This window comes from Podarcis filfolensis (genome assembly GCF_964270895.1).
Source record: "Podarcis filfolensis genome assembly, chromosome: 17".
Lineage (NCBI taxonomy): Eukaryota > Metazoa > Chordata > Lepidosauria > Squamata > Lacertidae > Podarcis > Podarcis filfolensis.
Window position 1 is genome coordinate 11,076,296 of NC_139621.1, and position 22,269 is coordinate 11,098,564.

The 22,269-nt window shown below is 48.0% G+C and overlaps 1 protein-coding gene across 3 annotated transcripts in view; it reads left to right on the forward strand.

Moving 5' to 3' along the window:
- Nucleotides 1-21,946, forward strand: part of LOC310752467 (alpha-2-macroglobulin-like protein 1) — a 91,650-nt gene extending 69,704 nt beyond the window's left edge. For all 3 annotated transcript variants that reach the window (XM_083592817.1, XM_083592818.1, XM_083592819.1), the window contains 20 exons: nt 4,301-4,397; nt 4,668-4,809; nt 5,096-5,321; nt 6,291-6,417; nt 6,820-6,941; nt 7,284-7,335; nt 7,707-7,790; nt 8,133-8,309; nt 9,353-9,434; nt 10,255-10,411; nt 10,927-11,001; nt 12,345-12,507; nt 13,536-13,696; nt 14,159-14,374; nt 15,823-15,944; nt 16,961-17,051; nt 19,032-19,100; nt 19,960-20,062; nt 21,429-21,470; nt 21,676-21,946. In XM_083592817.1, coding sequence (XP_083448943.1) covers nt 4,301-4,397; nt 4,668-4,809; nt 5,096-5,321; nt 6,291-6,417; nt 6,820-6,941; nt 7,284-7,335; nt 7,707-7,790; nt 8,133-8,309; nt 9,353-9,434; nt 10,255-10,411; nt 10,927-11,001; nt 12,345-12,507; nt 13,536-13,696; nt 14,159-14,374; nt 15,823-15,944; nt 16,961-17,051; nt 19,032-19,100; nt 19,960-20,062; nt 21,429-21,470; nt 21,676-21,701 — 2,334 coding nt within the window. In that variant the 3' untranslated portion in view covers nt 21,702-21,946. The remainder of the gene's footprint in view (nt 1-4,300; nt 4,398-4,667; nt 4,810-5,095; nt 5,322-6,290; nt 6,418-6,819; nt 6,942-7,283; nt 7,336-7,706; nt 7,791-8,132; nt 8,310-9,352; nt 9,435-10,254; nt 10,412-10,926; nt 11,002-12,344; nt 12,508-13,535; nt 13,697-14,158; nt 14,375-15,822; nt 15,945-16,960; nt 17,052-19,031; nt 19,101-19,959; nt 20,063-21,428; nt 21,471-21,675) is intronic.
- The last annotated feature ends 323 nt before the right edge of the window (nt 21,947-22,269 follow it).

Consider the following 22,269-nt stretch of genomic DNA (forward strand, 5'->3'; position numbering starts at 1 on the left):
AGCAGCTCCAGGCTCATAACCTCTTGTGCAGGTGCTGGGTCGGGGCCTGTTTCCGGTAGTGGTAGCCTGCTGAGGGCGTCCGCATGGCCCATCGCCTTCCCAGGGCGGTGAATCAGTGCATACTGGTAGCTGGCAAGGAAAATTGACCACCTGAGGACACGAGGAGACAGCACTTGGGGGGTCTGCTTTTCGGGGGCAAACAAGCCAAGCAAGGGCTTGTGGTCAGTCACCACGGTGAAGGGCCGCCCGTACAAGAAATCATGGAATTTTTTTTACTCCCTTCACGATTGCCAGACCCTCCTTGTCGATTTGCGAGTAGTTCCGCTCGGTTGCGTTGAGTGTCTGGGAAAAGTATGCCACCGGTACCTCTCTTCCATCCGGGAGTTGGTGTCCCAGGACAGCGCCAATGCCATAGGGTGAGGCGTCGCATGCTAGCACCACCGGCAGCCTCTCGTCGAAGTGTGCCAAGACCGAGTTTGAGACAAGCAAGTCCTTGACTGCCTGGAATGCGGCCTCCTGGCGCTGGCCCCACACCCAAGGGGCCCGCTTGTCCAGGAGTCTGTGTAGGGGCTCCGCTACCGCCGCCTTGTGGGGAAGGAAGGAATGGTAGAAGTTCAATAGTCCCAAGAAGGCCTGAAGTTCAGTCTTGTTCTTGGGCGCTGGGGCATCACAAATGGCCCGTACCTTGTCCCCAGTCGGGTGGACCCCTTCTGCGTCCACCATAAATCCCAGAAAGTCCACCTGAGGCACTCCTAGTAGACATTTTTCCCGCTTCACCTTGAGACCCGCCGTCTGGAAACGGTGCAGAACGGTGCGGAGGCGGTCCTCAAACTCCTCTGGTGTGGGCCCAGCAATCAACACATCATCGAAGAAGGGGGTGACGCCAGGAATCCCTTTAAGGAGAGAGTCCATTAGATTCTGGAATATGCCTGGTGCCACGCTGACACCGAATTGCAGCCGCCTTACCCTGAACGCTCCTCTGTGCGTCACAATCGTCTGTGCCTCTGCTGTGGCCTCATCTACTGGCAGTTGTTGATATGCTTGGGCCAAGTCCAGCTTGCCAAAAATTTTCGACCCAGCCAGGGTGGCAAGGACATGGCTGACCACTGGCACTGGGTATGCATGGGCCGTGAGGGCCTTGTTTATGGTACATTTGTAGTCTGCGCAGATGCGGACCGAACCATTCGGCTTGACGGGTGTGACGATTGGGGTTTCCCAGGGGGCATTAGGCACCGGCTCCAGCACTCCTTGCTCCACGAGTCGGTCCAATTCCTCGTCTATACGGGGTTTCAGGGCGAACGGGACCCGGCGGGCCTTGAGCCTGACTGGTCGTACTGCGGGGTCAAGCTGTAGAGCAATGGGGGGGCCCGTATACTGTCCCAATTTCCCATCAAAAACCCCCGGAAATTCCTTGCATATGGCGTCCACGTCCACTTGTAAGGTAGTGTGGTTCACCCCGGTGACGGCTAGCCCCAGTGGTCCAAACCATGCCAATCCCAGTAAGCTAATGTAGGGGCCCTTGACCACAAGCAAGTCCAGTTGCCGCGTCCGCCCTCGGTATTGCACCCTGAAGGTCCCCACCCCCATTGTGGGGACCTTACGTTTCTGGAAGTCCCGGAGGGTGAATGGGGCCGGCCTGAGTTTGGGACCCCCAGTAGGACACAGTTTCCTTAAGGTCCTTGCCGAGATTATGGATAGAGTTGAACCCGTGTCAAGCTCCATGCGGCATGGGGCCCCCTCTATCTGTACCTCTACATAAATTTTCTCTACGTTGGGGTGGGGCAACTGGTATACCTGGAAGTCCGTGAGCTCCGTCGCGTTGCCTTGGTGTGTTGGGCCCCGGGACCTGGGGCTCTTGGATTGGTCATCTGATGCCTGGCGTCGGGTGGGCCGAGCTCGACACACCCGGGCGATGTGTCCCAATTTTCTGCACTGCCTGCACTCTGCGTTGCGGAAACGGCAGGTCCTCCTCTCGTGACTGTCTCCACAGCTTGCGCAGTTCCCTGCTTCTCGTCGAGGCAGCTGTGGTATGTGGGCTGCTTGAGTGCGCTGCTGTACTCGGTGCACCTCCTCCCTGTTGGATCCTGAGTCGTCGGTGAGGTCTTCGTGGTGGACCCTCGGTTGGGACGGCTGGCTCGGCCGTGCCTCTTGCGTCGACCTCTCGGCAGCTTCCGTTGCCAGGGCCTCCTCCAGAGCGACCTGGAACGTTAGGTCCTTCTTAGCGTAGAGGCGTCGTTGCAGCTTCTCATCCTTCAGGCCACCGACGAGGCGGTCACGAAGCATGTTCTCCAGCTCTGAGAAGTTGCAGAACCGGGCAGCTTGGCGGAGAGAGGTCACAAACCCAGTTATGGTTTCCCCAGGGGCTTGCCGCTTTGCATAGAAGGCATTTCGACGAGCCACCACAGAGGGCTGTGGCGAAAAGTGCCCCTTCAGCTGTTCCATTATTGTTTTGTATGGAACAGTAGCGACGTCTTCGGGTGCAAGGAGAGCCCGGGCGATTTCAAACGTCTCCTCTCCGCAGATGCTGAAGAATATTGCCCTCTTCTTGGCGTCTTCTTCATCGGTGACCCCTTTGGCTTCTAGGAGGAAGGTGAAACGGGAGGCGTACGCTTCCCAGTCTCCAGATGCTGGGTTGAACGGCGAGAAGCTGCTGTCGGTTGCCATTCTGGGTTCCTTGTGTCCCGGAGCTGAAGCCTGGATACACGGTGCGAGGCAGCGGTGCGGCAGGTGGCGGTGCTGCGGTGCTGTGTGTGGCAGTCAGCTCAGCGGGATCCCATCCTCGTCGCCAGTGAAATATACTCAGAGTCGCAAAGTGATTTCATGCTCTTTATTCAGCTCATAGTGGTGAGGAGGAATGAATGCAAGTCCCCTCAAGGTATCTGCTTTATATACATTATTTACACAATGGGCTGCACATGATTGGCTAATTCCGGAATTCTACTGTAAGCCAATCAGGTTGTGGATTCACTTCTATCTGGAGCATGATTGGGTGGTTCCTGCCAACCAATCATATTGCTGCATTGTTCTAGGACCAATCAGACTGCTGCATTCTGAATCCTATTGTTCTAGGACCAATCAGACTGCTGCCTTTTGGATCCTATTGTTCTAGGACCAACCAGACTGCTGCAGTTTGGCTCCTATTCAACTCAGTACATAACACCCTGACTCCTCTCTCTCATTCTCTCACCCCTCTGCCCATTGAAATCTGCTCTAGGCAAATAGGCAGGACTTCCTTCCCCCACGAGGGAGAATGGGAGAACCCCAACAGAAGCAGGGGCGGTATCATGACTGGGAGGGAGGTGGAACTGGTGCCAGACTGGACCACCTCCTAATGCTGGGTCTTTCACACCTTACTTTTCCTTTTTTTGTATCATTTTTTATTAGCTTTTCAATGCAAGTTTACATTCAAACATAAAATAAAATCATAAATTGTAGAATTTTCTGAATTCACGGACTTCCATTCTCCCCTCCCTGGAGTCCTCTTATTAACATTTTCACTGCATATCATATCTTCCTCCAGATTTTCATAATACTCTTATTTAAATCCATAGTTCTTCTCACATTACAAGTGTTATTTCAACCCTGCTAATGTTTTTAATTGTTTACATTGTGCTCTCAAATATGTTACAAACTTTCCCCAGTCTTTATTGAAGTTTTTATCGTCCTGGTTCCTGACTTTTCCAGTGATTTTGGCCATCTCTGCATAGTCCATCAGCTTTGTTGTCCAGTCTTCTTCTGTAGGTATTTTGACTTCTTTCCATATTTGGCCTAGGACTATCCAGGCTGCTGTCGTTGCATACATAAAAAGTCTTTTGTACTCCCTTGGGTTTCTCTGCGCCTACTGTTCCCAATAAAAAGGCTTCTTTTTTTTAATGAAGGTTATCTTAAACATCTTTTTCAACTTATTATATATTATTTACCAATATGCTTTTATCTCCTTACAAGTCCAACACATATGATAAAAGGTGCCCTCTTTTTCTTTGCACTTCCAACACATATTTGAAGCACAGTGGTACCTCGGGTTAAGAACTTGTTCTGGAGGTCTGTTCTTAACCTGAAACTGTTCTTAACCTGAGGTACCACTTTAGCTAATGGGGCCTCCCACTGTTGCGGTGCCGCCGGAGCACAATTTCTGTTCTCATCCTGAAGCAAAGTTCGTAACCCAAGGTACTATTTCTGGGTTAGTCTGTAACCTGAAGTGTCTGTAACCTGAAGTGGTCTGTATTCTTATACATCTTTGCTAATTTACTGGGAGTCAAATACTCACACCTCACTTTTCCACTCTCCTGGTTTCCCACAGCTTATGCGAATGAAAGTTTTCACCAACATGCAAGTTAAAAAGCCTGTTTCCTGTGACCTGCCAGTAACAAGACGTTTAAAAAGTGGCTTTAAAACAGGTGCGAATCACAGTCATTTGCTTGTTTCGCTGCTGGAAAGTCCCCAAGTAGAGAAATCAGTTTTTGTTGTTTCTGCCTTTCAAGGCTTTTATTTCCACTGATTCCTGCGGAATCTCCCTCTCGACATCCCATCCCCTGAGTCAATGGTTTCGTTGCTGGGTGCAGTGCATCGCTGTATCACTGCCATCATAATCTCCCTCAGAAATTTGGCCACACTCCTGCGGATTCATCTTTACTGATGGACTTGACATCTTTTTGTCCTATCTCCAGGCCTGCTCACAACTGTTCAGCATGAGAATGTGATTTCCGAGAAGCCTCAGGCTGTTGATTCTACAAAAAGCAAGAAGGAAGAGAAAGCTAAACCCAGGACACACTTCCCAGAGACCTGGGTCTGGGATTTAGTATCAGTGAAGTAAGTGAACCTTGCTAGGTAAGGACGATAACTGCTGAGATGATGCCATCTACCTGGGATATCAGTAGCAGGGGTGTGGGGGTGTGGGGTGAACCCTTTGAGATCCAAGCTCTTCTTCAGTGTAAGGATCAGACAGAATTATTTTCCACAGATCCCTGTCTGGACTAGCCTGGGCTTTCTCATAGCCTGGAGCCTGGTTTTCCCTTGGAATGTAACTTCAGCCTTCAGAAAACCGATCCATAGTTTTGTTGTCACTGAGGGAGTGACCTCTCTTCCTGTTCTTCAGCGAGGAGGGGAAAGCAACTTACCCGGTCACCGCTCCAGACACGATCACGGAGTGGAACGCTGATGCCTTCTGTGTGGCCGACATTGGCTTTGGACTTGCCCGGCAAGCCAAGTTCCGGGTCTTCCAGCCGTTTTTTGTGGATATGAGCCTGCCGTATTCTGTGGTCCGTGGGGAGACCTTGCTGCTAAAGTCCACTGTCTTCAATTACATGAAGGAATGTATCCAGGTTAGTGTCCATTGAGAACAAGCAAACAAGCTTCCCTTATATGTGTATCCAGCAAGAAAGGGATGGGGGGGAACCCCACAAGACAGAGATGGAGGCTGGGGGGCTGGACCTCACCAGGGCCTAGCCCTTCCTACACCTGCACTCACCTGTCTCTCCCAAGGGACAGGTCAGTACTTTTCCCTCCTCCCCCCACCACTCTGCGTTCAGTGTTGAGGGGACAGCTTGCATTTCTTGCTGTGGGTGAGGAAACAGAAGCTCCACTTTGGATGTGCCACAGAAGTGTGGACAGCAGGAAGCGCAAGGCAGCCCCATGCCCTTCATGGCAGAAGAGGTCCATAGAGCACATTCCCTCCTCGCCCCCCGGTCCTGGGAACCTGCAGTTTTCCTCCCACAGCAACCCCTGAGTGTGCTTTAAATGTGTGGTGTGTGCACAGCCCCATATGCAACACAGCCTTATTGCTGCAAGAGACCAGAAGAGGCCAGAAAGCCACCCAGTCTGATCTGCTGCCAAGGCCTAGGGATGCCCATCTGCTGCCCCCTTCCTCTTCCCCACAGCCGCAATCCAGGCCACCAGCTGAAGAGCTTCATGAGGGGCTCACAGAACAACAGCCATGAGGGGTTTGTGTGAGGAAGCCAAGCCACCCACTCGAATCCCAAAGGTTTTTGATTAGAGGTCTTCCTGTAAACTTTGTTGAGTGAATAAATCTCGCCAGTCTAATCTGGGGTGGCATTCCTCACAGATGCTAATATGGTGCCCCAAAAGCACAAGGAGACCCCACTTACTGAGGTCTTACTGGGCACAGTCTATGCCCTACTCAACTTCTCAGTGTGGGGCACCCCTAGACATGTGGTCTGGCTCTTGCTTCTGGCATAGACCCACCTCCTGTGCCTCTTCTCTGAATGTTTGCCCCTTGCTTTGGACTCGCTGCGCTGCCTGCTTCACGAGGGTCATTTTGCTGCATCTCCCAGGTGAGAGTGAATCTGCTGGAGTCGCAGGAGGTGGATGTGAAGCCATGCCCGGCCTGCCAGTTCAGCACCTGCCTCTGTGCTGAGGAGGCCCACACCTTCTCCTGGAACGTGACGGCGACTCAGCTGGGTGAGGTTGAGGCGCCTGAGTGGGTGGGAAGAGACTTGCGGTGTTGAGGTTGCCAAAGACCTTGTCATCTGAGGACACTTGGCAGAACCAACGGATTCTTCTGTTTGGAAGCCAACTGGGCATTAAGTGGAATATGGAAAATATAACAATGCCCCCTGCTGCATGTACTATGGGTTTGTTTCCTCCCCATCCCAGATGGTGTCCCTCCCCAAAGGAGAGGTTGGGGGTCCATCTCCATTCAAGAACCCCCTATGCTCCGACCTCTGTCCCTTACATCTGTCTCCAGACTGAAGGCACGGTGGACATGTTGGCGGATGTGGGGCTGGACTGGGGCTCTGGCCCCCAAGCACCCTCTTCCCCTCCCTGAGCTCCTGGCACTGTGCCAATTTTGCCTTTCTCTAGGGCACGTCAATCTCTCGCTCACCGCCGAGGCAGAGGAGACGCTTGATCTGTGTGGCAATAAGATTTCCACCACACCTGCGCGAGGCCGGTCAGACACAGTGATCAAATCCCTGCTGGTCAAGGTCAGTGTCTATGTGGCCTTCAGCCCCTGATGTCCAACTTTGGCTCACAGCTATCAAGTGCCAGCAACTGATTCAGAACTCTGGGTCTCCCCTAAGCAGATTTTTTTTGAGGGGGGGAATTGTATTCATTGGGTGCTGGGCAGGAGAGGGCCTTTGGATTTTTGCACAGCCTCCCTGTTTCCAGGTCTAAGGTAATGTCAGCCAGGGGCTGTGATCAGTTGGAAGGCCTGGCAATTGTGAGAGCTCTTACACAGAGCGGGGAAAAGGCAGAGAAGGTAGAAGGAGATTATTCCCCTGAGAGAGCAGCCCCACTCACCATCCCATTCTCTTTTCCTCCCACAGCCAGAAGGCGTCCTTGAAGAAGAGACCCACAATGCCTTCCTCTGCTCTTCAGGTGTGCTTAGGCTGCATCCCTTGCTCAGGGCAGCTTGGCTTGTGATGGGGCCCCAGAGAACGCAAGTTGGAGAGAAGATGAAGTGTTGCTCTGGTTGTCATTGGGCTGGAGACGTGTCTCTTCCCTAGGGCAGTAGCGGGATGCAAAAGAGACCCAAGACACACACTCTGTCTCTCTGCTTGCCAAGGGGAGTAGGGATGGGATGGAGAGGGGGCGGAACGACAGCTGAGAGAACACAGTGGCTAAAAACAGACTCACTGAGCTAGCAAGCTCCTAGTCCCATTTTTGCTGTGTGCAAGTCCTACTGCAGATTATGACCACTTGGTTAGTGTTTTCAACTGCATTAATTCCTGTTCTTCATCTCCTTTCAGGGGACCCAGTTCACGATGAAGTTTCTCTAAAGCTGCCTGAAGCTGTCGTGGAGGGCTCTGGCCGAGCTACCGTCTCCTGCATTGGTGAGGAAATTTGCCCCCATATTTCTTCCCCATCTCTGCCCATATGAGAGATCTGGAGAGGAGGAGACTTTTCTTTCCACTACATCATAATGCAAGTTACCCATGTGCAATTCTGGCTGCCATTGATTCCTTTCCTCATATGGTCCACGGAGCAGGAGAAAATGAGCTTGCTCCATCTTCCATGTGACAGCTCTTTAAGGATTTGAAGATGGCCACCAGACCTCCTCTCAGTCATCTCTTATCCAAGCTAAACATACCCAACTCCTGCAGCATTTCCTCAAAAGACAGTTTCCAGATGATGATGATGGTGGTGGTAATGATAACAATCTTCTCAACATCTAGGGGACATTATGGGCACATCAATACAACATATAGACCTTCTGATTCAGCGACCCCTGGGCTGTGGTGAGCAGAACTTGATGAAGTTTGTTCCTAACATTCACATACTCCGGTACTTGGAGAAGACGAACCAGGCAACCCCCACCTTCAAAGAGGACGTAATAAAGTACATACAGAGTGGTGAGTAAGTCCTCTTTCCTCCTCGGAATGTGGCTTAAGGCAGGTGTTCATTGGCAAGAACTGTGCGAATAGTAAAAATCTGGAAGATCACTGGCCGAATGAGAAGGGAAGTTGAGGAGACTGTTGTGAATTTGTTCATGCAAATGGAAGGTGCTCTTGAGAAGACATTGGAAGCCTTGGAGAAAGGAATTTCAGTTTTATCTGTAGGATGTATTTATGATTGTTCTTCATAGATCAAAAAGTGTTTGCTGGGAGTGGAGATTTCATGGCGAATTTGCAATCACAATCCATTGTGTTTTTTGTGGTTCTTTTCACCATTTAATAGATACTGACGTAGTCCTATAATTTCCCCAGTCCACAACCACTTTATCCCTTGGTCCACTTTTTGGATATTAATATTTTATTGAAGGAATTTCAGTTATAAAGAGGTAAAGTGATACAGAAAAAAGAAAAACAAGGAAAGGGGAAAAGGGGGAAATGTTTCAAGTTTTATGAGCAGAAAACAAATTATGATACCTCTAAGTAGTTGAATAGCATCATGTGCATGTCCAGCACGGGATTATCTTCCTACTAAATTAAAATAACTCTAAGGCCTAAAATCAGAGATCTCTCACTCCCCACAGCCTGCATTACAGCCTGGAGCTGTTTTCTCTTTATGAGCCCTATGTAGTATAAACAGCCAAATATAACCAGACAAATCTTTCACTGCAAATGTCTCATAGACACTTAATACAAGGTTTGCCCTAACAAAACCTTGCCTGTGCGGCGCATGATGTCTTTTCGGCACCGGAAGAACACTTCTTTCTATTTTGTTTTCCCAGGCCTTTTAAGATGCTGAGCTGCCTATGTAACTGGTTTATAATAATCTTCCCACTGCTGCAGTCCTACATTGTTTTCTGTGCTGATTGTTGTTTTGTTTTAACTTCGTTGGCCACTTAGTCAGGTGGTTTTTAAAAAACTGTAAATCCCTTAAATATATAAGCGGGTAATATCAGGGTCCCTCCTAGCATTGCCAGTGCTACTTTGTTCTTCTCTTCTGCCAGGGTATCAACGCCAACTGCTCTACAAGCGCGATAACGGCTCTTACAGTGCCTTTGGGATGCATGATGCTGAGGGGAATACTTGGTGAGTTAGCAGCAGAGCTAGAACCAGCCAGCCCAAGCTGTCAGGGTGGGCATTCAGGCTGAGCAATTTGCTGTCACGAGCAATTGGAGAAGGAGGTGATACAGGCAACTCTGCAGCCTGCGATCTGCCAGCCCTTGTTCCCAGTTAGCACCTTTTTTGGCCTCAGGGTGATGTTGCTTGTTAAAGAGGCAGAAGCCTACCATCAATTTGTGGGTGGGTGGGTGGTGGTCTTGGGTGTCCCCTAAGAGGCAAAATCAAACTACTACTACTTCTGGAATCAGGTGGAATGGGAATTAAAATTGAGGTTTAGTGTAGCATTTTATTGCGCAGCATTGCCTAACCTTATGACCAACATGTTTCTTCTTCTTCTTCTTCTTCTTCTTCTTCTTCTTCTTCTTCTTCTTCTTCTATTATTATTATTATTATTATTATTATTATTATTATTATTATTATTAATTCCATCTCTATACCACTTTAAATTTTAAAGAAAAAATCTCCAAACGCTCCATTAACACATGAAACAAAACAATCCAGAATAAAACAATTTAAAGCTTCAAGGAAACTATTTCAGATTCTTCTTTAAGTGACATTTTGCTTTCCCCACATTGATTTACCTATTTAATTTACGTCAGTGCCACGATGGAAGGAAATCCCCATGGAACATCAGTTAGTAGCTTTCTCCTTACGGCTTCTGTCACTTTTGTTGTTTTCTGTTCAGTGCTGCAGGAGAAAAGCTGAGATGAAAAATAGTGGGGCATGATCCCTTGTAGTTCAGAAGTTGCCCCTCATTTTAAAATTTATTCTTGCTTCAATCCCACAGGCTGACGGCTGCTGTGGTTAAGGGTTTTGGCCATGCCAAGACTTATGTCTATGTTGATGAGAAGCACATTCAGGATGCTGTGCGCTGGTTGGGGCAGCACCAACTTCCCAGTGGCTGCTTTGAAAGTGTGGGAAGAGTCTTCAACAATGCCATAAAGGTACCTTCACTGAGCATTCATTTGCTTGCGGGGAGGTTATACAACATGAGATCAAGCAATTGCTATCCCACACTTCCCAATATATTTTCCTGTTACTTTCCTGATCACAAAAGGTCCAGTTTGGGGAGAGGTGGGGAGAAGCTTTGCTGTCTCGAATCTGATTCAATTGCACAACTTCCATTTTCTGTTATGTCATGGAATCCCACTCAAAACAGAAGAAGAAGAAGAAGAGTTTGGATTGATATCCCGCCTTTCACTCCCTTTAAGGAGTCTCAAAGCGGCTAACATTCTCCTTTCCCTTCCTCCCCCACAACAAACACTCTGTGAGGTGAGTGGGGCTGAGAGACTTCAGAGAAGTGTGACTGGCCCAAGGTCACCCAGCAGCTGCATGTGGAGGAGCGGAGACGCGAACCCGGTTCCCCAGATTCCCCGCTCTTAACCACTACACCACACTGGCTCTGTGGGAGTCTGGAAGCGCCTTGACTTTTCTCTTATGTTTCCCCTGACATCCTTAGGGTGCCGTGGATGATGAGATTTCACTAACAGCTTACGTTGCTGCCTCACTGCTGGAGCTCAACATGAAGGAGAATGTAAGTCCTTCCTTAGGATTTCCACAAGTTTTTGTGATCTCCCCATCAATCCTTGTACAACTCTGATGCTCAGGGCAGAACTACCAGCTCAGTATTTGCACTATTTCTAAGGCATTTGGGTCCATGCCCCATATCGCTACTCCATGAAGCATCTGGGAAACCACTTTACTGGCAAAGATTTTCAACACGGGTTCTAGTAACTGGCCACCCACCCTGTCTGGTGTGCCTTCAGTTTGTCTGGATGGAGAGACATGCCTCAAACTGTAGTCATGATGCCTCTTGATGCTTCTGTAGAAACCTGGCTTTGCATGCCTCAAATGTAGCCATACAAGCTCCCTCCATTGCTCTGTCCAGTTTTTGCCTCTGGCCCTGAACACTACTGGCAGGTTGTCCATGAGGGAATGCAGCCCTCAAGTTGGGGGGGGGACATCTCTGACCCCAGTTTGTAGGATGGTGGTACTTGCAGATAATGGGCACAAAATTACCACATCTGCACCAGATGTGTCATAAAATGCTACTCTTTGCTGAGTCATTGGTATGTGCTTATGTTCAACTTGTGTCCAGATGCTGGAAGGAAATTCCTTGTAGCCTGGAAGTCTCTGCAAAAGAGGGCAGGAGTACATGATCTCCACCTTCTGTCCATCTAAGAAACACCAGGGAGATGTCTGACCTGATAATTATACAGTGGTACCTCAGTTTTTGGACACCTCCGTTGCCGAATGCTTCGGTTTTCGAACACTGAAAACCCAGAAGTAAATGCTTCCATTTTCGAACGCGCCTCGGAGGTTGAATGGCTTCCACTGTGTGTATCTGTTGTTTTCCCACAATTTTCTCTATTGAATTGGCAGACTGCCCTTTGCGCCTCAGTTTTTGAACGTTTCAGAAGTTGAATGGTCTTCCGGAATGGATTACGTTTGAAAACTGAGGTTCCACTGTACAGTGGTACCTTGGGTTAAGTACTTAATTCGTTCCGGAGGTCCATTCTTAATCTGAAACTGTTCTTAACCTGAAGCACCACTTTAGCTAATGGGGCCTCCTGCTGCCACTGCGCTGCCGGAGCACAATTTCTGTTCTCATCCTGAAGCAAAGTTCTTAACCTGAGGTACTATTTCTGGGTTACTGGAGTCTGTACCCTGAAGCATATGTAACCTGAAGCGTACGTAACCCGAGGTACCACTGTATATCTTTCCACTATAGCTCTCATGGCCTCCCCTGTGGATTCCCGGGGAACTATACTTTGGTGAGAAGACCCCCAGGACCTCCTAAGAGAAGTGCAGTTCTCTTGGACTGGGATCATATCCCACTCAGCAACCTAACAGAGTCTTTTTAAAATTGTGTTAAAGCGTACAATGGTAGATGATGCCTTGGGCTGCCTGAAGAGGAACTTGAGTTCTGTGGACGATGCCTACCCCAAGGCCTTGCTGGCTTACGTCTTCACATTGTCTGGGGACACAGAGATACGGCAGCACCTCCTGAAAGAATTGCGCGAAGGGGCTGACAAAACAGGTAGGAGGGGTTCATTCAGAGCAAAGGAAGGCTGTGTGCCCATTAACTGACCTAAAATGCAGCAAGGTTGTGCTCTTTCGCACCATGGACAGGATTTGATTTTGGTGGGGAACTAGCAGGGGGAGTGCAGTGCATGCAGAGAAGACAGGCGTGTGTACACAGCCCTTGTTCCAGAGACGGCTGTTTTGCCACATCTGGAGTAGCAACTTTTTCTGCTTAGGCTATTGGGGTAAATTCTGAGTTCCCCAGTAGTTTCTATTATTTCTAAACAAACATGTCAATTCAGGTAATCCTTTGGTGACCCAGAATTAATTATCCACAATTACTGTGATGATGAAGGATTTCAGAGTGTTTTTATATGTTTCCAACTCTTCGTCTTATAAGGGCAGTCTTCTGAGACCTGCCACTATTATTCCCATTTTACAGATAGCAATGTAAGCCATATCATACCCCTTTCCAGCCTCCTTACAAAGATATCTTTCTGCTGGGGTTTGGGACTAGACTCAAGGTGTGGTGCCCTGCCCAACATGACTCACTGCAGAGAACAAGTCTGAATGACCTCTGGGCCTAACTACACTTGACGCAACAACCCGGCAATCCCACTGCTTAGTTTTTTGAAAAGGACGGGGAAGTATAAGTCTTCTCTCCATAGCGGCCATCTCAATAAAAATCACAACTGCATGCAGCTGCGGCAATTTGCGCCACGAAAAGCCTCCATTGGGGTCAACAGGAGCCTTCCCCCCCCCCCAAGGCTAATTGCTGTACTGTGTAAATGGAGAAGATTCAATATTTACTGAGCTGGTGGCTGGGATGATTAGACTTTAAATCTCTGCTCCCATCCCGCGTGCCTGGAATGAATGAATCCAAGGGGGCCAGCCTAGTAATGCAAAACAAACAAACAAACAAACAAACAAACAAACAAACAAACAAAGGCTTAGTAGCATCAGCAGTTCCCACTCCAATTATTGCTCTGGGTTATTATTACAGGAGTTGAAATGAGCCCATCTTCTTTTCTTTCCCCTCTATAGATGGAATTGTATCCTTGTCAGATGTAGAAGCAACAGCCTACTATCTGCTGGCTCTCCTCAGCACACCTGAGGTGTCCACAGATGTCCTCAACCATGCCTCTGAAGTTGTGCCTTCCCTCACCAGCCTACAGGGTCTTTATGGAGGCCTTTCATCCACACAGGTAGTGACAGCTGTTTCTCAAGGGAAGAGGTGCAGCAGGGTACCAAATTTCCATATTTGGGTGTGCCAAATGCAGGGATGACTCCAGAACAAAAACTAGTTTGGGGAGAGGAAAGAGATGGGAAGGATTAAAGGAGGAAAGATTTAATCCACCTGAATATACTCTGCCAAAAAGTTAGAGGGAGTATTTAGGGGGAGTGCCCACTGTCCTTTGCTATTGGCTTGCAGTCATCCCTGGGTATTCACCTTGAAATGCACATTCTAGCACAGGGCTGGTGTTTAAGTGGTGAAAATTATTGGGCTCTCGAAAGCCATCGTTTGAGGTTCACCATGTTCAATGGCTGCAGTGGTGTGGCAGGATGAGGGACAAAAGGAGTTATTGTTTATAAGATCTCAGTAAGTGTTAAAATTTGTCTCCTGGATCTCCACCCCACCATCCAAGACGACTGTTTGCTTTCCCCAGAACACAGTGACTGCCCTGCAGGCTTTATCCAAGTATGCAGCCTTGACCTATCGTGAGGCAGAAGATGTGAAGGTGCTGGTGAAATCCAGTGGGGGTTTCCAGCACGAGTTCCATGTGGGCAAGAAGAACCGGCTGGTGTTGCAACAGGCCCCTCTTGCAGAGATTCCTGGTCAATACAAGCTGGATGTGTCAGGGAACGGCTGTGCCTATGTGCAGGTAAACCATGGAAATCTCAGGGGACAAAGGCACAAACAAGGCTCACCTTTGATCCACGGGGAGCAGGATAGAAGCAACAGACTGAGGCACTTTTCAGATTGTCACAAAGGAGGGAGAGGCTGGAGGGGGGCATGTCTCAGATCCTGAGCAGTCCTGAGAAAATGAAAAGAGCATTCGTTTTCAACGTGCTCCACAGCAGGATAGCTGGGTAATATCCAATGAAACATACTGACTCTTGCAAGTTTGAAGGGAAAGGCAATTCCTTAGCACAGATTCAGCAGATGGAGGTTCTTGCCATGGGTTGTTAATAACGTCAGTAACAGAAAGAATTAGATAAATAAATGGGAGTATAAGTTGGTCAACAGTTAATAGCTAGGATAGGGCAGAGTTCCAACAGAGTTTCTGGTGAAAACGACGTGATGGAACACTCACTGAGTGGCCCATATTGTATATCATCATCACCACCATCACCAGATTTTATTGGTCAGCCAAATACGGGTTATAGCCCCAACCAGCCAACCAACCAACCAACCAACCAACCAACAGAAAGGTCTTAAAAACATATTACAGTGGTACCTTTGTTCTCAAACTTAATCCATTCCGTAAGTCCGTTCCAAAACCAAAGCGTTCCAAAACCAAGGCGTGCTTTCCCATAGAAAGTAATGCAAAATTGATTAATCAGTTCCAGACTTTTAAAAATGACCCCTAAAACAGCAATTTAACATGAGCTTTACTATTTAACGAGACCATTGATCCATAAAATGAAAGCAATAATCAGTGTACTGTACTATAAAAGAAATAAGACAGTATTGTAGATGATAAAAATTAAAATTATGCACTGATGATAGTCTTTGATTGGATTGGGGGGGGGCTTGTATCCATTTCCACAGTCACACAATCAATCAGTCCGTAGCTGATCTGGGTTCCACACAGTCACAAAAACAAATTAACTGAAAAAGCCTCAAAAGAAAAAACGCAAAACAAATAGCAAAAACAAAGGTGCCAAACTTAATCCGTTCCAGAAGTCTGTTTGACTTCTGAAATGTCTGAAAACCAAGGTGCAGCTTCTGATTGGTGCAGGTGCCCCAGAAACAATAGCCAACAACAGCATCAGATGTCCGGCTTCCGAAAAAAGTTCGAAAACCAGAACACTTACTTCCAGGTTTTCGGCGTTTGGGAACCAAGGCGTTTGAGTACCAAGGTACCACTGTATAGTGCACATGATGAAAGATAAGATAAGATAAACTTTATTTGCATTAGCCAACGGCCATGGCAACATAAAACAAGCAATATATACAAATAAAAAGACAGTGATGTGTAAAAAGGGCAATCAAATGAGCAAGGTTATCGTTCAGATAGTGACCCTTATTGATGAAAGCATTATAATACACATCACAGAAGATGCCAGAAGTCAGCCCAGAATACAGCAGTTTTCTTCTCCCACGTAGACTACTCTTCGATACCACAAAGAGCCTCCACCGTCAGAAGCTTTTGCTCTGAGTGTAGAGACATCACCAGAGGAATGCAACCAGACTACCAGGAAATATTTTGATGTTCATGTACAAGTCAGGTACTGTACTTCTGCTAAGCTGCTTCTGAAGGGGCTCCAAAAATCACATCTCTGGTGAAGCAGCTTGTGAAGCTTTGGGAACATGTGAATAGTTGCATGCAAAAATATGTTCTGCCTATTTACAACATATTTGCAAAATAATAAAAAAATAAAAAATTCTGCCTCCCAGCTCATCCCATGCTGGAGTTCCCCTGGAGTCGGGTTCAGAATCATGAGCTTTGTCTAAGCTAATAGGGCTGCCCACTTGTCAAAATCCCTTATACTTGCAATGGAATGGAGACTTATAAGGGAAAGGAGGGAGGGAAAGACTAGCAAAGGCTTTTGCAAGCCTTCTCGCTCTTTGCTTTTAAGTCCCTGAGCCTGAGAATTTGGAAGGGAAGAGGGGGGAGACTTGCGAAGAACAGGAATGGAGGCGGTAGTATGTATGCCTGAGGCTATGCATCTTCTGAGGTCTGCTCTTTCAATTTAGGCCCCAGGCTGAATGGGAGCAAGGGGAAGGCTCTGGAGTGATGGGCCTCTACTTGCTGGTCACAGCCACCCAGGCTGAGAGGAGCACTTAGCTCTGATGGCTGTAGCCACCATTTTGTCTCAGCAGCAAGCTGGGTAGTGAGTCTCATCAGCAATCACCTCAGGGTGGCCCTGCCTAGAGCGAGACATTGATTAAACCCATCCCCCAGGCTGCTCACTTGTGCGGCAGTGGGGAAGGAAGTTCACTACAGTGGTACCTTGGTTGTCGAACCTAATCCCTTCTGGGAGTCCATTTGACTCCTGGAACCATTCAAAAACCAAGGCCCGGCTTCCAATTGGCTGCAGGAGCTTCCTGCACTCAATTGGAAGCCACAGAAGCCATGTTCAGCTTCCAAAGAACATTCAAAAACTCGGACACTTCAGGAGCCAAAATGTACAAGAACCAAGGTGTTTGAGAACCAAGGTACGACTGTACTGGATCCCAAATCTCCCCAGATGATTTTTCATCTGCCTCTCTTATGGAAACTCCTTTCCCTTTCCCCCGTTAGCTACACAGGGGAGCGCAACGAAACCAACATGGTCCTGATAGAGGTGCATATGCTGTCTGGGTATATCCCTGTGAAGAAGTTTGTGAAGCAGGTAAGACCATTTGGTTTGGCTTCTCCCCATCTTTCAGTAATCCTTTTGTTTTAGTTGTTTCGTCCCACAACACTGCTGTGTAGAGTCGTTCAGAACGGCTTCTAGAAGACAAAAGCAAAATTAAGATCCACAAGCAACAGTAAGAACTGAAGAATGAAATTAAGATGTCCAAAAAACAGCTTAAGCTGTTAGCAGAGCATTTCAGGAGGGATCTTGGCTCTTGAGGGTCCATTTTCAGGAAGAGACACAAGCTCCAGGTTGCTTCAGCCATTAATTCATCCATCTCTCTTCATCCCTGCTCCCTTGCCCAGTTCCCAGGACTAATTCTCAGACTCCATCCCCACTTGCCCAGCCTCCTCCTCCTAAACCAGCTGATCTCCAGTTCTCAGGCACATCCTTCTCCCCTGGTCCTTCCACATATTTCATTCTCTTCTCTGCTCTCCTTTCGGAATCAGGCAATGAGGTAGACTGTCTGGATGTGCAGAGGGCAGTGTGTTTGTACCACTTCCCTGCTTTTGCTTGCTTGCTTGACGTGTGTGTTTGTGTGCATCTGTTATGTACTGAGTTGAATAGGATCCAAACTGCAGCAGTCTGATTGGTCCTAGAACAATAGGATCCAAAAGGCAGCAGTCTGATTGGTCCTAGAATAATAGGATTCAGAATGCAGCAGTCTGATTGGTCCTAGAACAATGCAGCAGTATGATTGGTTGGCAGGAACCACCCAATCATGCTCCAGATAGAAGTGAATCCACAACCTGATTGGCTTACAGTAGAATGCCGGAATTAGCCAATCATGTGCAGCCCATTGTGTAAATAATGTATATAAAGCAGATACTTTGAGGGGACTTCGATTCATTCCTCCTCACCACTATGAGCTGAATAAAGAGCATGAAATCCTATTGTTCTAGGACCAATCAGACTGCTGCCTTTTGGATCCTATTCAACTCAGTACATAACAGAATTTATCCACCAATAACACCTACCATATGTTCCGGCGAACAAGATGACTTTTTATCCCTGGAAAATCACCCCAAAAGTCGAGGGTCGTCTTATACGCCGGGTATATGCGTTGGGAAGGAGGAGAGGGAGCCGGTGAGCAGAGGCACCCCTTCTGCCGTCACTCTTCCTCCCTCCCCACAGAAGGGGACGCGGAAAGTCCTTCTGAGCGCAGCGCTCACCCGCTCACCCTCCCGCCAAATGCCTCGCCTCGGGCTGCTGCTGCTGCTGTGATGGCAGAGGCAGCAGAGGGCTGCGCGCTCCAACTCTGGTGGCGCTCAAACTCTATAACTCTAAAACTCTAAAATTGAACAGCAAAAGTTGGGGGTCGTCTTATACGCCCAGTCGCCTAATACTCCGGAATCTACGGTATCTGATCAGCGCAAAGCTTCTTTGCTGGGTTGTTTCCTGCAACTCCTGTTGCAAATGAATGGAAGGGCATTGGCCTTGAACTCAGGCCCAAGAAGGCGAGTGTTTGGCCTTGTCCTTCTGAAGGTGGGATGGCGGGAGAAATGCCCAAAGCCCAGATTTCCCACAGGTTCTGTGGCCCACTCCTCTCCCCAAGTAGCCAATCCTGACAAAGATGTGGACAGAATTAAGGTGTCTGGTGGCAATCTGCTGCTACGTGTCTCCGCAATCTAAAGTTACACTCAGACCCTATTTTTCTAGGTGTGGGAAGTTCCACATTTCAAACAGTGCCCTGTTCCTGTATGAAGCATGTTATAAAGTGTCCCGTTTACTCATATTTATCCTTCTTTTCTCTTTTGTATATCATATATGTATCATATTCTGCAGTCAGTAAGGTGTCTCAGAGTGCTGAACCTTCTAGTCATTTTCTGTGCAACAACTGTGAGGATCTATAAAACTGTTGTCCTTGTTTTGTACGAGCCCACGTTTTATGGGATGGCAGCCCACCAGTGGTGGCCTAGGGCTTCTGGCTTGATTTGTTCATTCACAGTGCCCATTTCTTCCATATTCTGACAGCTCCTAATGAAGCCCCTCGTCAAAAAGGTGGAGTTTGAGCCTGACAAGATCCACATCTACCTGGATCAGGTGAGGCCTACTCAGATCTCTATCAGATTGACAAAGATCAGGGATACGTGGAAGGGGTTCTGGGGCAATGCTCCACCTTTGAGTCAGGCAAGGAGGGCATGGAAGTAAGGACCAAAGCAAAGCCCGCCCTAGCTGGGAGACCTTTCCTTACTCCCTCTTTTTCCTTAAGCCAGAAGAAGTGTCCTGGGGAACTCCAAAACTTGCCTATCAGAGGGCTCATCCACACTGCTGCTTGCCCCATGCCTAGAAAGTACAGTTCTGGGCAGTTTTCTGCTTGTCTTCTGCTAATATTAATAATAATAATAATAATTTATTTATTTATATCCCACCCAACTGGCTGGGTTTCCCCAGCCACTCTGGGAGGCTCATCAAATATTAAAAATGTCCCTAGACAGGGTTGCCTTCAGATGTCTTCTAAAAGTCAGGTAGTTGTTGATTTCCTTGATATCTGATGGGAGGGCGTTCCACAGGGCAGGCGCCACCATCAAGAAGGCCCTGTGCCTGGTTCCCTGTAACCTCACTTTTCGCAGGGAGGGAACCACCAGAAGGTCCTCAGAGCTGGACCTCAGTGTCCGGGCTGAATGATGGGGGTGGAGATGTGGATTCGAGCAGCTTTCCCCTGGAAAACCTGTTTTTTGCTGCTAAGTCAGAATGAACATCAAGCCATGGAAAACCCGAGTGCCATTTGGTCTGATTCAGCGGTAAACCCCAGATTTCTTTGGGGGCAAAAGCAGTGGGGCAAATGGAGGTGTGGACGAGCCCACATTGTAGTTGATCCTAATTAGATTTGTTTGCCACCCCACCCCTTCTGATGGACTTCCTGCCATTTTTATTTCCTACCCCTCTTTCCTGTCTTCAGCTGGATAGCGAAGTTCAAAACTACAGTGTGTCTGTGGAACAAGAAACAGAAGTGATGGATCTAAAGCCAGCAATAGTAAAAGTGTATGATTATTACCATACAGGTAAGCATCTCATTGCTGGAAATGGGTACCATTCATCACAAAGTGCATTTATAGATCACCCCAATCCTGCCTGTCTCCCAATCCCCTTCTCCCTAAGCATACACGCTCCAAAGAACTCTGCCAGGGACATTCAGTAACCCTTCATTGCGATCCTTCTACGTCTGTTTTCATGCCAAGTGTCTCCATGTGTGAAGTCATGCTAGCTGGACTTCTCCACACTTACCTTTGCCAAGGGTGGTGGTGGCGGGTTCTGCCAGGGCAATTGCCCTGGGTGCATCGGGGTAGGGGAGAGCGCTACTCACGCTGCCATCCCTGAGCCATCCCTGCACTGCGTTGTGATGCTGCGATCTGAACGGATCCCAGCCTCGCAACACGGCTTGGGGAGGGCGGCGTGAGAAGGATTTCAGCAGCCGTACACCCTTCGATCCCAGCTGTCAGGCGTGGAGAGTCCTCCCCTCCCTTTGATAACTTCACAGATCAGAATTAACGAGCAGCTGATAGATTTATAGTCCTTTTATTACAGCGTCATGTTGCCAGCACAAATACACAGCTCTCCGCAAGGAGAACGGTTGCTAGTCTAATCATCGTTCTGGCTTCCGCTGCATTTTGGGCGCCGATGAGAAGTTCCTCCCTCCCTCCGACTCCTTTGTTCTCTGATACGTTCAGACCTCCAAGTCCATGGGGAGGGGAACCCTCCATGCTCTCAAGAGATGTCTCAGCTAGCTGCCCCCTCCTTTCTGTTCTGTCGTCATTATCTCGTAACTGGGTAATTCCCCCCCAAGCTGTTCAGCTTCTGCCTCTCTCTCTCTGAACATGCTGTGGGCAAGGGGGCGAGTGCACAATTCTTCCCTCTCCAGCTCTCCATCAGAGAGAAGCTGGTCTGCCGTGGAATGCATTCCCCAGTCCTCATCTTCAGACCATTCCCTGACACCAGCCCCTTGAGGGCGAGGCTGGGGTGGAAGGGCGCATTGTGTCCTTCTCACACTGCCCTCCCTGAGTGGGATTCCGCAACAGGGATGAGGAACCTGTGGACACAGAATCATAGAATTGTAAAGTTGGAAGGGACCCCGAGTGTCATCTAAACCAACCCTCTGCAATGCAGGAATCTCTTGGCCAATGTGAGGCTCAAAGCTATGACCCTGGGATTAGAAGTCTCATGTTATCCTTCAGCTATCCTTCAGGTCCTCCAGATGCCATGGGACTCCAACTCCCATGTGCTCTCGCCAACACGGCCAATTGTCAGGGATGATGGGAGTTCTAGTTCAGAAACTTTTGGAGGACCCTGACTTCCTGCTGATGGGGGTGGGAGAGAGGTTTGCTCTGGGGCTCGATCTCTGTCTCATGAATTGTTCTCTCTCATACACAGAAGACAGTGCGGAGGTTGAATATAACGCTCCCTGCAGCACAGGTAAGGATGGAACGAGGCTTGGGCACATGTCAGAAAGGAGAGTCACAGCAGCTCATAATGGCCTCTGGTGAGATTTAGGTGGAATCGTGAAGGCATCCACTGTGAAAGGAGAACTCTCCTCCCTCCACATCATGATGGGTGGCTGGCCTGGACCCACAAAGGCTTAATATATGATGCCTTATATTCTTCGTATTTCTTCCGACAGAGAGCACAAAGAAAGACCACCACTAGCTCTGCATCTGAGGCGTGAAGCAAACCCAGATGAACAGCACAATTGCTGCAGGAGATCTCCCATCTTAGGTCATTGTTTTGAGTCTGCTTTGTTTGGTCATGTACACATGATGTCTTGGCTCCAAAGATCACTGTGTGCAAGCACAAAAGCACTTCTTCTTTTTAAATTTTTTAAAATTATTTTCTTCACATAATATACATTCTTTACAACAGACAACTCCAAAATAAAATCATATATAGTAAAACCATAAGTCTCATGTTTTAATTTACACTGATCTCCTTTCCAATACCTTTACTTGATATTTCTTGCTGCTTTCTGCTTCCCTTATAGAATCGTTATGGAAATTTAAATCTTTATGGAAATTTAAGAGATTTAAATCTCTTAAATCCTATACCAATCTTTAACAATTTCAATTAATCTCTTCACCTCCCTCCCCCACAACCCAGTACTTCACCCAGTACGTGTGCGATCTTCTGTGCCTACTATTATTTTTGTTATTGTTGCGTTACTAATTTTATTTGTTATTCCATCCTTAATATAATATTCTCCTATCTCCTTGCGCCTTTT